General features: G+C 44.0%; 1 protein-coding gene across 1 annotated transcript in view; it reads left to right on the top strand.

Moving 5' to 3' along the window:
• LOC139657390 (sphingosine kinase 1-like) overlaps positions 1-13,054 on the top strand; it is a 34,688-nt gene extending 21,634 nt beyond the window's left edge. Inside the window, exons 3-5 of the mRNA XM_071535207.1 lie at positions 5,692-5,786; positions 6,359-6,474; positions 9,913-13,054. Coding sequence (XP_071391308.1) covers positions 5,692-5,786; positions 6,359-6,474; positions 9,913-10,804 — 1,103 coding nt within the window. The 3' untranslated portion in view covers positions 10,805-13,054. The remainder of the gene's footprint in view (positions 1-5,691; positions 5,787-6,358; positions 6,475-9,912) is intronic.
• The last annotated feature ends 3,689 nt before the right edge of the window (positions 13,055-16,743 follow it).

Below are 16,743 nucleotides of genomic sequence, written 5' to 3'. Positions count from 1 at the left end.
TAGTGTCCCATGCTCTAAACACATTTTCAGAGGCTTTTGAAAACAATGAATATGAATAATATTTGTTGGCATGAAAATGGTCAATAGACATTGAATATCGGCACAGAATAACACCTATTAGCGACTTCTGTCTAAAAATATGGGTATCATTCTTCAAAAACACATATCGAACCCTTTATAGAGTCACATGGCCTAGTTGACAGTCACATTGCCCAGTCATTACTAGCTTACATCATACTGAACACAGACTAAAGTCTTCAGATCCAGTCGAGGAATGAAGGTCTGGAAAAGGTCTGAAAGTCTGCAGAGTTTTGAAATCAGTCACACAGTTTCAGATTGAGGAGTGTAGTAGTGATCGGTTGACTGCTGGACACCAGAAAGTTGTATTACTTTCAGAGGAACAGGCCGTTCTGGTTCATGAGTGGACTGATTGCGCAGTCATGTGCTGTCGGGATTATCGGATATAGGACTTTCCCACCAGGAAGTACCAGTTCAAGTCGGGCGCTGCAGTCGGGGAAATCGGTATTCTAGATTCGGCAAGTTATGACTTACTGTAGTTGCATTAGCCAACATGGCCGACAAACATGCAGTTGATTAGTTGCCTAGATAACAGCTTACTAAGTACATATTCATCACCTTATGCATCTCCTTTCCTCATTCTTATGCAGGCACTTGTAACAGCAGTGTTAGTGTATTTTTGAAAGAAATGAGCAGCCAGACATGAATCAGATGCTTCATCACCTCTGTTTGTCTTTATTTTTGACCCAAAAGCACACAAACGACATAAGGCATTGTTATTCGAACCCAGACCATGACCTCATCCTTCTCTCTTTTGCTGCTTCTTTCAATTAGTCCCCCTTGTATGCAGCCTAGTAAAACTGAAATGAAAATAATAATCCTCCTTAAATAAGAGAGAAGTTTTGATTTTAACAATAAAGGGGAATGGAGAGGGATGGTATAAAAGAAGAGAGAAAGAAAGGAAAGTGCTTCCAGTGTTGCTGAGCCTCAGCAGGTGAAAGAGTGGAGAGAGTAGTGACAGACGTTGTGACGGTCCGGTGCACTTGACTGGCTTTTCTTTACACTTCACAACACTCCTTCTGCCCTTTCACCTTTAGACAGAAGAGAGGGAGACAGAGAGCGAGACAGAGAGCGAGACAGAGAGAGTGTGAGCCACCTCCACGCACGCACACACGCACACACAAAAACAACCCAAAAATATTCACAAACGTCATTTCAGAATTTCAGAGAAAATGCATACGGGACTGTGTTGAAATACTTGTGGTAAGCCGACATCTCTTTTTCCCTTTGGTAGCAGAGGGACACACTACGATGGTTTTAAGAACTACACTGTGCATTTTAGTGCAACAAAATCAAGATGTTGAGTGTGACAAGTGAGTGACAGGTCTAATTAGACCTTAACAGAAGCAGGGAAGCGATGGAGTGTGTGGTTTTTCTTAGCCGTAACAGAGTGGTGAAGAAATTGGGTAAATGCAGCAGAGTAAAAGGTTCATGGTTAATTAGCATTCGTGATTGATCTGTGCTTGATTGGTCCAATAAATGTTAGAGGACAGTACTGTATATGGCCCCCTTGTTTGGTGCATCACCCTTCCTTAATTAACTCACAGAGAATGTACAATTTACTCAACTAGACCCACCCAAATTGACCTGATCTAAACTGTTTTATGTTGGCCTGGTTATCCACCAAAAGTTTTTAGACATGTACAGAGAACAGGATTTATCACTGAATCAGAATCAGGATCACTTGATTTGCAAAGTACAATAAATGTACAGAAATTTGAGAGTTTCATAGGTACAATAGGACAACAGGATCTGGCCTACAGTTTGAAGGTGATAGTGCAACGCATACTATGGACATACCGCTTTACATACGGTACATGAATGTAGCATTCTATATCTGTGTAGATTATTAAGATTTTTAGTAATATTAGTACTCAGAACAAGATTTGTAGAAAGCAGAAAATCAGTGTTCATATGTTTTAAGTTTTTCAGAAACCACTCCAGCCTAGTAGGGGCCAGATCAATGTCAACTTTTGAAAAAGCATCTTAGTATCTGATCTCATACACAGCTCACTTCAGCTTAATGTCACCTCATCAAACTCGATCAGTAGATACAAAAAACAGTCTTAATCACTGGTTGTCAAAGTGGGGTCCGTGGACCCTAAGGTGTGCTTGAGGAGGTTCCCCAACAAAAAGAGAAATAGTTTAATTTAGTAGTTTAGTTGAACTTTTTTGACCTGACCAAGATCCATGTAGGATCGAAACATTGTCACCATTAAACTTTTGTGGCATGGAGCAAATGTGCAGGCGTTCCTCCTTTTTTCACTATACAGTAGTTTACCAGAAATTATCCTGCATAGAGACTGTATAATAATGACTATCCTAATCATAGGCTGCACTCTCACCACTCAAGCTAGACAGTTCTACAATTCAAATTACTAACTCAGCAACAACAAAAAAATGTCATGAGGTAATTTTGCCAACAATTATGTTTGTCATTGTACTTTTGTGTTCCGGTACCCTTCACATTTACTTAGTTTTCTTATCAGCCTTTATGCTATTCCATATTGAATTATTTCCATTTGTCGATCCCTGTGGCTGCTGAAGGCGATAAAGCCTATCTGCACTAACTCGAAAAGTTGCCCTTGTATCATCCACCGTAAGAGGGAATTGGCCCTGTCACTAAGGCCCCACTTCATCAGATTAGTCGGCTGTAGTTTAATTTGATGGAGTGCTCTTGAGTAATTCAGTCATTCTGATCTAATTGGCGGTGTGATAGACACTTCATTTAAGACCATATATCAGCTTTCCCTCCCTCTTGGCTGCTTTAATTTGGTAACTGGAGGGAGAAGGGGAAGGGTGCCTATAAGAGGGGCTTGGAAATTACGCTTAACTCAGGTTAACATGTCCTTTTTTGTCCTTACATGCAGCGTGTGTCATTCACTCACTTTTTTTCCCTAGAGAAAATGGGAAAGTTGGCCTCTAGTAGGCATTTTTGACTGTGAGATGCAGTGTTTCCCATATAGAGGCACAAAATCAAAAATTGGTTAGTGTATAGAAATGGATCTAAATCGATCTCTAATGCTCCTGATGTGTGCATCACGTCATGTTTGTCATTTGGAGATGCACAGATCAGCAGACCAGCAGCATTGTACTTAATCCACAGAGTCTGCCAGTGTGAAAACAAAACAGAATGCAGCAGAGTTCATAGAATTTAGAATGTCATTGTCATCAAGGAAGCAATTGATCTAACCACAGACTCAGACTCACAGTTTCATCTCTGATCGCGGTTCACCTGCAAATTGAGACAGAAAACTCACATTGCATTCATTTGGAGAAACATCAACAACATCTACCTTATAGGATGGAAACCATGGAGAGTGATTCCCATCTTGGTAAGCCACATGCTTTTTTAAGTTTATTATTTAACATAAAAAGATTAGTAGAGGATTTTGCTGAAGAGGTAAACAAGAGACAGCCTAGGTAGACTAGTTGTTTGTTTTACATTTGTGTCCAGTTCTTCCTTAGCTGTATTCACATTGTAAACTCAGTTAGTTGGCTGTTGAAACAAAACTATGATGAAAGGCATAAGATGAAGCTGTGATGAAGCATGTTGACCTTGAATGAAGCTACACCAGGTGGCTGTATGGTTATTTGTTTCATTAAGATGTTGCCATTGCATTTCTTTCAGCATCCATGCAAATGGTCGCTCGACTCAATGCCCTTAATGACGATCGCCATGAAAACATCAACTGCATGTTTGCGAAAGTCCTGAATAAGGAGGATGGACACATTAAAATTATGGCTAAAATTATGGCTCATATATAATGTATTTTGTTCCTTCAGCTGATGTCCTCTGCAGTGATTCAGTGGCATGGCACATCATCCTAAACGGTTAAGTTCACCTGTTAAACCACTGTCAGCCCACTTTTTTTAATCCACCCCAGCCTGGATAACTGCTGATCATCACATATCACTGAAAACAATTTAGAACAAACCAATAAAAATGAACCACAGATTCCCATTCTCCCACCAGGAACCACTACATCCCAAATATTGCAGGAATTTAAACTGGGTTAGAGAATGTCCATTGATTGTGTGGGGTTGGTGAAACACGGCATGAGTAATCTAACAAATAATTATCCAGTGTGGCTGAGGAGGCTGATAGGACAGTAGCTTGCGTGACACTGTGTCGGTCTGTTCCAGGTTTGCGAATCATAGTGAGTGCAGTCGTCCATGGTGAGATATACTAACTTTGATATAATTTTTTTTATTAAAAAGTGCTGAGACCAAGGGGCATCCTGGTGGCTCAGTTAACTAAGGTACCTACCATGTATCTGCAACATCCTGGGATTGAATCCAACTAGCGACCGTTGTTGCGTGTCACCCCCTTCTCTCCATTCCATTTTTCCTGTCTCTTGGCACTTTAAAACTGTCCAATAAAGCAAAAGATGCTTTGGAAAACAGTGTTTCATTTATGTTTATTTCTACCATTAGGAGACATGTGTCTTGGTCCACATGCGCCCTCTCACACCCTAAGTCCTCCTCTCAGTCAATAAGATGGATAGAAAATGGCACAAGCCCTTACCCCCCCCTTCAGACTCAAGATCTTCTCAGTTTTTAAGCTTAAACAGTCGGCTGGTGTTAGCAGGTTACAATTGCTGTAAGTCACGGATTGCTAATGATTCTTACCACTGCTTCATATACAATCCTTACCTTTGGTAGAATATTATTGAATTTTTAAGAAAATGTTGCACACCTCCTTCCACAAGACCAATAAGACGACATCACCTCATCAACGTACACATACCTTTTGAGGCAGTAATAAAGTAGATAAAAAGGTGGTCAAACTCCAATTGGTGATTATCATATAGGCCAAACAACCACCAACATGAACAAAAATCATGTATATTTTCAGAAAAGCATTAATTTATGATTATTTTCCTTATAATATCCTATCCTTGTATAACGTTGTAAAGATTTATGTCAGCCTAAAAAGGTTGACATAAATATTCTGCAAATAAAAAGGTGGGTGGGTTTACCCTCCACTACACCCCTGGTCCTCCCTCTATCAGTTTGCATAAAAATGCATTTGCGACCAAAAATACTTGAAGAAAGTCTGATTTACGACTTCTGAAGATGGAAATAGGATTTCAGTAAGAGCGCTTGAAAGTATTAGTTGTTATTAATAGTATACACAGAAATAGTTGGCTGTAATAACTCAACTAGGTTTCTAATAACTACATGGGTTGATGCACAGGTTGTGAAATGCTGACTTGAAGACGAAGAACTGTGATCAGATATGATAGCAGATGAGATTAGAGTGAGCTTGTATTGAGTAGGGAGTTCGGCCTTCAACTGGAACTACTAGGTTCAAGCCCCCTGTGTCAGTAAACATCCATCCTGCTGAAGTGTCCTTGACAAAAACACTGAAGCTCTAGGACTGCTGCTGTGTAGTTGACCCTGACCTTTGACCTTAGTAAACTGAATAAGCACAAATTTCTCCTCCAGGAATCATTAGACAATCCCACTTATCCCACTTACCCACCGTATCAAAAGAGTATCCCTCTTTCTAGATTTCTCATCCACAAAGGGACACACGCACAGAAAACCACACAAGCACACATTTGAACATCCAATTTGTGTGTGTGTGTGTGTGTGTGTTTTTTCCAGAGCGGCAGAACCATGCCAGAGAGCTGGCGAGGGAGGCTGACCTGTCACAGTGGGACGCTCTGGTCATCATGTCAGGAGATGGATTACTGTTTGAGGTAAAGTCACACACACACACACACACACACACACACACACAAGCCCAGGACGCCTTAACTTCCTAACCCACAATGTCCAGTGCACTGTCTGCAGCTTATGTGATGCGAGAATCTTAACCGTGGTCTCCTGCTTTTGTAGACTGGTGTCCACTATGGATCTGGTACAGCTTTAATAACAGTATCTCTACACACACACTCATACACAGACACACACACTCACATCCATGCGCACCCAAACACACAAGTGCACTCATACAAATGTCAAGAATCAGACAAAAATCTATAATTTCACAGATTCCCCACTGAAAAACATATTAGAAACAAATGGATCTCAAGAATTAATTCGGTAACTGTTAGGTCTATCTGAAGTCCCCACTTATGTGTTGAAGTAACAGTAGTTTTATATGTATATGCCAATCGTCTAGGCAATTACAATACCCGCTGTGTGATACGTTTACTGGAGAGCAAAGAGTGTCTGACTCCATATCTCCTGTTACCACTTGAACACGCACTAGTTAAAGTGTATTTCAATCTATCTATCTGATTAAACCTGTCTTTCCTGTGTCTGCCAGGTCATTAACGGTCTGCTGGAGAGATCAGACTGGGAGGAGGCCATCCACACCCCACTGGGTATCCTACCTGGAGGATCAGGCAACGCCCTGGCTGCATCCATACATCACTACTCTGGGTGGGTCACATGCATAGAATTAGAATCCTGATAGAAATAACACCATGTATAGACAATACAGTAGATCTCAAGGAAGCGATTATGATGCCTCCTACACCACCTCCACAGCCAGCACCTTAGAAATAAGATGGTGTAGATACAGTAACATAACATACACAACAACTATGGGTGGGTGAAGTAACATTATTTTTACCGTAGGAAAGAACACTAAAAGTTGTTGCAGCCACTTAAATCTCTCAAGATATTTTGTTGCTTTTTGTAGTGTATTCCATGGTGCCTAAACTACAACACCACAGAAACCAGTCTAACCAGTCCAGCAGCATAACTGATTTATGTCGCATGTTATCCAGTCACTGTGTTGTTACCTTCATTTGCTTGCAATCTGTGCATACTGCATGCAGGTATGGTCCTGTTTAAATCAGATTATGCAATGGGTCAGCCGGGCAATCTAACTGGTCAAAGAGGGGTTCCAACTGTACTGGTTTATTCCCATGCAGCACAGCTACCTGTGCTTTAAAAATGGAAATGGTCGCTGTGCAAATTCTTGTAACCAGGGAGCTAGTTGGCACTAATATTAGCTTTTACTTTTTTTTTTTTTTTACACATTTTATACAGCTGTATAAAATCCATAATACCCCCGAGGACATTATTTAGTCAGCTTTACTTCAGTGGTACCCATGCTACCCATGCCTAGCCACATAACTGTCATACACATAATAACAGTGAAGGATACTCTCTCAGGTATAATTATTGCTACACAATACTGTGGCTGGCTGCATACATAACCACTCCAGATGGGTGTCTCATCAATAAATAAACCTGTAAGATATAGTAGCTTCTGTGTCTGAGTGTCATACATGGGCCCGCTTCCAAATCTTGGTGCTATTCAATCTAAAATGCATTCTGCCTTATCTCCTTGCTCAGAATTAATTATTGATGATTTGCTCATTTGAGTGAATTGTTGGCTTCATTCAAGTAGAAGGAAGGACAGAAGGAAGGAAGGGAAGGTCAGAAGACTGTAACACAGTTGCAACGGCAACTGGGCAGAATCAGAATGAGATGTGTTAACATGCAAAGTATTACGCCAGGCCATCATCATTGATAAGGACGTATTCTTATTCACCTGCCTGGTAAAATAAAGATCAAGTTTAATTAATGAAAGATGCATCTAAATTGTGCCTAGATAGGACACACAAGTCACATTTTAGATGTAAGTGAAAAATACATAAAGGAAGAATTGGAAACTTTTTTCTATGTTCTTGGGATTTACTCAACAGTTGAAATCCTTGGACCGGTTGGAATAAACTGGGTCCCTTAGCTACCATCAAAGCCCATGAGCAAGGCATTTAACCCCCAACTGCTCAGTGAAGCGGTTCAGTGGCCAGTAGAAGGCCGGTTGTACTGGGCAGCAATCGGCTGTAAATATATACAAACGAATGGAAAAGCCTCCCCGGGGTAAATGAAGGTTGAAAGATGGTACCTAAGTGCTGTGGGTCTTGATTAGAGAATCCACCTCTCACTGCTGGTTCTTTCATTACCAAAGAATCACATCCATTCAGTCCTGCGACAGCGTTGGCCCATCAGCTTCTCACCACACAATGGTCCTCCAGCCAGAGCAGCAGCAACAATGAGAGGAAGGGACCAGACTCTGCATTGTTTACTCTCTCTCTCTCTCTCTCTCTCTCTCTCTCTCTCTCTCGCACCCCCACACCGACACACACACACACAGTCTCCCTCTCTCTCTCTCCCTGTCTCTCTCTCCTCTCGCCCCCTCACACACACCAGGGGCATCCAGAATATCTCCCACTGTGGCTGATGCAGGTTGTCCCGCGGTGGCCCTGGCTAGAATGCGTCTGGTATTATTCCCAGCTGAATGTCGGGGTTCACTGAGGCTACGCGCTGTATGCGGATCAGACGAGCGGGGGCTAGAACGTATCGGGCATTATGCGATGTAACAGCGTGCGGGTTCACATGAGTAGGGGTTCAGTGTGTTCAGTCTGTACACAGCCAGAATGAGTAGGAGCTGGACTGTGTCTGATGATGTATGCTGTTTCTTAAGTGACAGGTGTGTGAGCTGGAAAGGTGGGAGATGCCTGTCTCAAGTGAGAGTCTCCCTCCCCTGGTGGTTTACACACACTGCATCAAAAGCTGAAGATAGATGGGCAAAATTGCCTTCAGTGTGGAGGGGATCTGGCAAATTAATGAGCTTTAATGATCGGCGATAAGGAGCTTGTTCAAATTTAAATACTATCCAAGAACTTTGCTTCAAACTGTAGCCTGCACATCATCACCTAATATTTGACTTTCATTTTATTCCCTTCTCCGGGGGCGTAAAAGAGTTAAAACTGCGGGGGGGAGGCGAGTTGGAAATCCTATTTATTTCCTGACCTTTTTACCAGACAATGATGAGAAAGAAGCAGAGCGGAGGAAATTTAGATGAGACTATTTGGATAGCCAGACTGGTGAATATATTCAGCATGATGAATATGGATATATCTCCGGGGCTAGTGCCAGTGAACTCCGCCGAGACGTCCAGTCATAGCTGTAATTGGCTGTGGGTGGTAACAGCAGGCGAAGCTGCGTGTGTGTGTGTGTGTGTGCGTGTGTGTGTGTGTGTGGAGGAGGTGTTACGGTGACCTCCCGCCCCTGTCTCCGTTCTCCCAGATGGGGCTGTCTTTGTTGTCTGACCGGCCTGTCATGTCTGAAGGCCCATAAGCTGATTCTGTCCCACCTCCGAGATCTGACGCTGCGGCTCCTGGTTCATTTAACCCCCCCTCCCTACACACACACACACACACACACACACACACACACACACACAATCCTAGGACGCCTACATCCCAAGCCATAATGTCCAGTGCACCTTATTTCCTCTAGGGTGACTGCGTCTTATCTGTGATGCAAGAATCCTAACTATACTCTCCTGCTTTGTAGAGGCCGGGTGTCCATTATGGATCTGGTACAGCTTTAATAACAGCATCTCCATACTAAGACCTTTTGCCCATTTAATTAGCATGGAGCTACTGCTGCTCCTTGTAAGCTGCTGCTTCCAAGTTTGGAAGTTTTAAATACAACCTGTCACGCATTCAAGTGCATTTGGTCGGAAATAATAACAAAATGGACCCTGTAATGAAAGTAGTCTGTGGCGGCTGTTGTTTTATTTTAGAGAAAAAAAAGGGCTACTTTGTGCTGCAGCAGCAGAATAAAGAGAAAACCATGTGCATCAGGCATGTAATTCATGTTTTAATTAATTTATTGGCCAGAAGTTATTATATAATACATCACTTTTACCAGCAATTGTTGACCCAGCTGCCATGCTCTCTGCCATTTTTAACTCCAGACATGCCCCAAAACATCACATATAAATTCATAATAATATAATTTCAGTGCTTAGATGCTTTGAGGCATGGTGGCTAACTCTCGTCTCCCCTCCTCCAGAGCCATGCCGGTGTCCAGCGAGGAGCTGCTGGTGAGCTGCGGCTTCCTGCTGTGTAAAGGCCTGGTGTCCCGCATGGACCTGGCCTCCGTCCACCTCCCCTCCAGCCCGCGCCTCTTCTCCTTCCTCTCGCTGGCCTGGGGCTTCGTGGCGGACGTGGACGTCGAGAGCGAGAAGTACCGGCACGTCGGCGCCGCCCGCTTCACCGTGGGCACGCTGGTGCGGCTGGCCTCTCTCCGCGTCTACAAGGGCAAGCTGGCGTACCTGCCCGCCGCCGACGAGGAGGAGGAAGGAGGCCCGGGCAGCGACGTGACGCTGCACCGCGACGACCGGTCCTCGTCTTTCTGCAACCCCCCGTGCCGGCCCTCCGGAGACTCCCCCTGCCAGAACGGCGCCCAGCACACCTTCCACAACTCCTGCCACTCCAACAACTCCCTCAAGGTGAGGCGGGCGGAGAGCACGCCCTCTCGCAGCGCCACCAAAGCCCTCGCCGGCCCTCCCGACGCCCTGCTGCCGCCTCTGGACCGGCCGCTACCCGGCGACTGGGTGGTAGTGCAGGAGGAAGACTTTGTCCTCATGCTGGCCATGTACCAGTCCCACCTGGCGGAGGACCTGCTGGCGGCGCCCGGCGCCACCCTGGACGACGGCGTCATCCACCTCTTCTACGTCAGAGCGGGGATATCGCGCGCCGCGCTGCTGAGGCTGTTCCTGGCCATGGAGAAGGGAGCACATCTGGCTACTAACTGCCAACATCTGGTGTACGCGAGGGTGCGGGCTCTGAGGCTGGAGCCCCACTCACCCAAAGGGGTTATAACAGTGGATGGGGAGGTGGTGGAATATGGGCCAGTGCAAGCACAAGTACACAGAGGCCTGGCTAGATTAATCACTGGATGAATCGAACGGACGTCACCATCAGGGGACTGGAGTCGGGTCAGGCCATCCATCTCTGCTGTACTCTTATTCAAAGTTTTGGCTCGGCTGGCGGGGTTTAGTCATCAAACTCAATAAACTTATTTTAGACTTTCAAATTGGAAATGCCCAGGTACAAAAGCAAGGCTATGGATGTAAGACTCTTTCACTGTTATATTTTTTGCTATCTCCAGTGATGGTACACACACAGAAACCCCATGCTTCATTAGTGGTTCATGCTGTGATGTAGCGGGGACATTACAAGAAACAAGTGCCATGGTGCGACGTGCTCCAGTGGATATGGCGGCCTCAATTCATAGACATAAGCACTGCAAGGAGGAGAGAGGGACACACACACAAACACACACACACACACACACGTTTCATCATCTGAAGCACATGTAGCCTTCCGCCTCCAAGGAAAGGAAATCGCTGATACCTCATCACGCCGTCGCTCGGCACTACACGGAGGCTATCGCGTCTCTGTGGCGAGGCTGCCACATCAACTTGAGTTACAGCACCTTATGCAATAGCAAGGGATCAGATTTATCCTCTGCGGCAGGACAGAGATGCTGTGTGTGTGTGTGTGTGTGTGTGTGTGATGCAGCGGTGATATTGTCATCGCCCTTGTTTGAACTTTGAGGTGATTAGGCTTTTGCGACTGTTCATTGTGAAATCAACAGAAAGCCTCTAACACTCACCAGAGGCCATATGTCACTAACATGAAGTTTTGGTGAGTCAGCAGCTTTAGTCTGGAACAGTGGTGCTCAATCTCTCTGCCACTGCACACTGGTGAACCAGTGTACCTCCAGTTTTTGCTCAAAGGGAATATATGACCTGTAACATCATTAACTGCAACAAATTCTACTCGATTTGACACTTATTGCCTCAAATTTAACACAATTTGTCCTACAGCTCCTTGCATCCCTGCTTTTCTGATCGCAGGTGACAATTGGCCAACAAGTATGTGGTTGAACGGATTCCCGTGTTTCGCTGAAGTTTGCCCTGGCATGGAAAATGTAGACACCCACTGTTCTAGACCCAGACCCAATATGGCACCTCTTGGATTGGGTGACAACAGCCCCTGGAACAGCTGACATGCCTTAAACCCTCGCTAGCTCCATTCTGGTTTCCTCAATCGACCGCATTACCTTCATTTGACATGCAAATGGATGTATCCTCCATTTTTTTTTTTTTTACCTGATTCCACGCTGATCTTAAAGGATAAGGCCGGTGTTTTTTAATGCATTGCTTACCGTCAACAGATCCTATGAAAATAACAAAATCAACAACGCGTTTGCTCTACTCCCGTTACTTTCTGACTTCCCACGTACCGTTTTTAGCCGTCAACCCGGAAGTCATTGGCTCCAATTGTAAGCTAAAAACCTTGAAACACAGCTCACAAAGACATAGTTTCCATTTTAAAAATCGCTAACTGTTACCAGCCTTATCCTTTAATACCGCAGCATTCATATTTAAGTCCTCCCACTTCCACTCAGGGGTGTCGCACAGGTGTAGCAGCAATGTAGCAAACGTAAACGGTGTGACTTCTATGATGTCTGGGTGAGGAAATCACTAACCGCAGTGGAAGTAGATGATGCAGGTTGAGGGAGAGTGGATACACAGAAAGAGTGAACTGGAATGCATTGGAACATGTGTATCAGAGGGTGGATCCTCCCTTTAAACCGCAGCTCTGGTCCGGCCCGCATGCTGGTCCAGGTGATCGATGTGTCGTCGATCTGCTCTACGGCCGCATCCCTCCCTCCCTCCCTCTTTTCTCTCCCCCTTTCATCCATCCATCTCCTGCTTTAAGTACTGCAGTGCGCTGCAGAGCGTTCCCAGGGCTTGTGTGTCTCTGGCCTCAGCTGCTCTCTCACACACACAAACCCACACGCACACACATGCCCTTCCCCCGTGGGAGCGTCATGGATGATCATCACCTAGGTGTCCTTACCATTGAGCTTTAAGTCACATAGAGGAACTGCTGACTAAGGCTTCTGGCCTCGCAAAAGTCCAGTCAAGACGTAAAGATTTGTGAACCGAGCCGAGTTTCATCACCGCATGATTAGAACTGTATCTCACTCTTATGTGTTTTTTCATTGAGCTACAGACAGAGCAGATGTAGGTGAAGATGAGGTTGAAAATCAATCGGGTGTTCTTTGCCTGTGTAAATCCAGCCCCGGTCCGCTCTTAGCGAGCTGAACTCTCGGGAGCGGGATTGAATATTCATGCCTTAAACACAAAGGGGGGGTGGGTGGGGGGGAGGGGGTTGGTTAAACAGCACATTGGGGTGTGGATGGGGAGGGAGGGGAAGATGTGGAAGGAGGGGGAGGGAGGGGGAGGGAGAAAGTATTGACTTGTTAAATGCTGCATGAGGAAGGGGGCATTATGTTCCGGACTGGGCGCCCTGGTTCTTCCTCTTCACCACACCAGATCATGAGGGAGCATTAGCAGGCTGTCCTGACACTGTGAAAAGAGACGGAGACGTTTCATACTCGTTTATTTCACCGCAAGGATCATAACACTTGGGGTATACAGCATCTGTAGTGGGAAGATGAGGAGGGATGGCACCCACTGAATCTGCTTAAATGATGAAATGCTTCCTCCTTTTTTTTGGGGGGGTGGTAAAAAATAACATCTTTTTCAATTTAAATAACAACCCCACTGATAATAAGAGAGGGTTTTGCAGGCCGGTAAGCCTCCATGTGCACCTGATAAGACCGAGTGCCTACAGAACACTCCCCCAAAAACGCTTTCCTGTTTCGATCACCATGCCATGAATACGTATGTTTGATGTCAAGCATTGGATTGTGAAAGTCAAGACCAATAATATATATTTCTTCAAAAAAAAAGTTGTAAAAGATAATATTGTTTTATATGGTGTGTTTTTGCACATTCTGGGGAAAAAAAACAATGCGATTTTGAAGCTTTCATGGATGGAGGTTGCTCTGATGTCCTGTATGCCATCTATCTAGCTGACAGGCCGCAACTCAATTAACACACAGTACATGTTTGGCTTGGATGATACAAGGACAGGATGATGCAGCAGGAATTTGACTGCAGAGTTCAAGCATGTGAAGACAAGCTTGTTAGTTTCCTTTTGCTGTCATTTTGGTTGAGATAATGAACTGTTGTTGCTGCGGTTTGTAGCACTTGACACTTGAGGCCAGACATGGGGAAAAGAAATATAGCAAATAAAAAAAAAATTAAAAAAAACACATTCGATGATATTGTTTTACCCAGGTCTGAGTGAGTGCTACAGGCCTCCGTTTCTGAGGTTTCTCCTATGCAAAGTCTACCCAGTTTGCTTGTGAGTGATGCTGTGGTCCTTGTAACGGTTTGGTGTGCCTTGACTGTGCTGCCTCCTAGTGGTTAGAATAGAGTAGTGCGTTCACTGAGTCCTCATCGGCATGTCCTGTGTGAAGGGGCTTTAGCTGGCTCCCTCTGACACGCTTTGACCGAGGGGGAAGAGAACAGACGAAGTATCCGAACTGAACATTCAATCAAAAAAGTTTCGGTACCAAGAGACCGGTTCTTCTATCAGGAAGAACTACATAATTCATGTCAGGCTTCTCCCCAAGCTGTGGAATGCTGCCACCGATTTTGTGAACCTACATCCCAAAAAGTTAATTTGAATACTTTGATACCACCTCATCACTATTGAGCAGAATCTCCAGTCTTTCTGCTGTCTGTTTTAGCCAAGGAGAATATATTAGAGTGACAGCCTGTGGCCTGAATCCCATTTCTAGCTGGAGGCCTGTGATTGAAACTCCAAATGAGGGCCAGCTGGGTCGTCCCAGTTAAATCAAACTAAAAAAGTATCAGATGATGAAGAACCTGATGTTCACCCCGCTGTCGGCAACTTGAAGACCGATGACGGAGATCTCGGTGTCTGGCTATTGATCTGCTATTTTAAGTCTTAAACTGCTGCTTCTGAACTGTTGTCTTGTGAGTCTAAATGTTTATGGTGAAGGGGGGGGGGGAATGATTTATTTTTAACCAAACTGAATGATTTATTCTCTTTACTTGACGAAGCTGTATAGAGAGATCTATTTTTCCATTAGACGAATGTCTGTAATTTTCTATGCTCTAAAAATCAAAACGTTCCTCTGGAGTGTTTTCTATTGAGAAATAAAATGAATGATGAGACACACTGTGTGATACCGTACATGTTGTTCTATCCCTCCAAAAACATTAATATATAATCACATCATCTGCATTTCACAGCAGCTATTGGGACACTAAGTTAAAGTTAGTAAATAAATGCCACAATATGTTACTATGGTACTGCTTGCAAAGTTTAATGCATCACTTTATACAGCTGTCTTAACGCAACAAAAGTTAACCGTAAAAAAAAATGAAATCAAAAAGGGGAAAAAAAATAATAATACAATACACACACTCAGCATTTTGTACATATATGCCCCAAGCATCCACATGACTACTTAGAACTCAAGTTTGTGTTAAATATATATGTATTTATATATTTATATATAGTCATGACTTCTGTACAGAGGGAATCAGGCTACAAATCATAACTTTATTATTTCTTTTTGTTTTTTTTATATATCAATAACAGGCCACTGTGGAAATGTAGACATCGTACAGTCAAGTCTTGTGTGTAGCCCATTTAAAAGGCTTAAAGCAACATGTTACATGCTTTGGCTGTAAAAGAAACATCTCGCAATAATAATAATAATAATCATCATGGTTAAATCTGAATAATATACACATACACAGAAAATTGTATATAGCATTGTGTGCTCGATATCCTGCTGGATTTTGCTCAGAGATCTAGCGAGATAGCTTCACATTTTTCTGTTGACAAATATGAGAAAGAGAGGGTGAACGATCTTGGCCTGTAAACATAGCAAGAATGTCACCGCTCGATTCTTGGTGGGGCAGTGTGTGTGTGTGTGTGTGTGTGTGTGTGTGTGTGTGTGTGTGTGTGTTTCCCCATTCCAACAGCCTACCTCTAATTAGGTAAGTCTTAAGATAGAGGCTGTGACCATTTCAGGAGGTGGAATGAGGAAAAAAAAACGCTCCTCCAGGAATTGAGCGGTGGACACTTTACAAGTATGGGGAAAGACGAGAAAGCAAACAAGGCTACATGCTACAGGTACGCAACACTCCTCCTGCCATGTAGCTGGAAAGGCAGCGAAAGAAGGAAGTCGTAAGTAAAAAAAAAAAAAAAGAGGACAGAAGGTCATGGATGCCTGATTGCCACGTCTGGTACAGGAATGCCAGTTTAAAAAAGAGAGATAGGGGGAAAAACAGTGGAAAAGGCAAAGCAAAACAAAATACCCTCATTCAGATTTTTTTTTTACATCGCAACTTTTGGCTCGCGCTCCCCCCCTCCCCCTCCCCCTCCCATCACTCGCAATATACAACGGCACACTGCGCTCTCATTCAGAAACACTCTTTAAGCATCAAGGTTCTTTGTTCAAGTAAAAATTACCAGACAGCCAACGCTCTCTTGTTTGTTTCACAGATAACAGCGAGCACAAGGGGGTTTGGACTGACCTGTATAGCAATAATTAGAATCAGAATAATATCTGGCAAAAACATGACGTCGGAGCTGGGATGCAGTTATTTATAAAGATGTAAACAAAGACTGCTCTGATTTCCCCAGGAAGCACTGTCGGACCCAGAAGGAAGTTTTAGATTAGGTTTTTCGGCACTTTTCTTTCACAGTACGTTTTACAGCACGGTTTTCGGGAATTGGAACAATCTGTGGCCAAGTGAGGGGAACGGGTTTGGTACAAATAACCCTGATTTGCAATTTGAGAAGCAATAAATTCTTAAAGGATTGAGGAAAAGAAGAAGAAAAAAGGGGGAATAATGAATCAAACAATCGCTATACCAGGGAGGTTTTGTCTTAGGTGCCGGAATTCGCGCAATTTTTCCTGATCGATGGGGTGAGC

Source organism: Centroberyx affinis, unplaced genomic scaffold (genome assembly GCF_046629955.1).
Source record: "Centroberyx affinis isolate AG114_WGS23_722 - 3 ecotype Tasmania unplaced genomic scaffold, CSIRO-AGI_Caff_v1 ptg002676l_1, whole genome shotgun sequence".
NCBI lineage: Eukaryota > Metazoa > Chordata > Actinopteri > Beryciformes > Berycidae > Centroberyx > Centroberyx affinis.
This window is presented reverse-complemented; position numbering and strand designations above follow the sequence as displayed.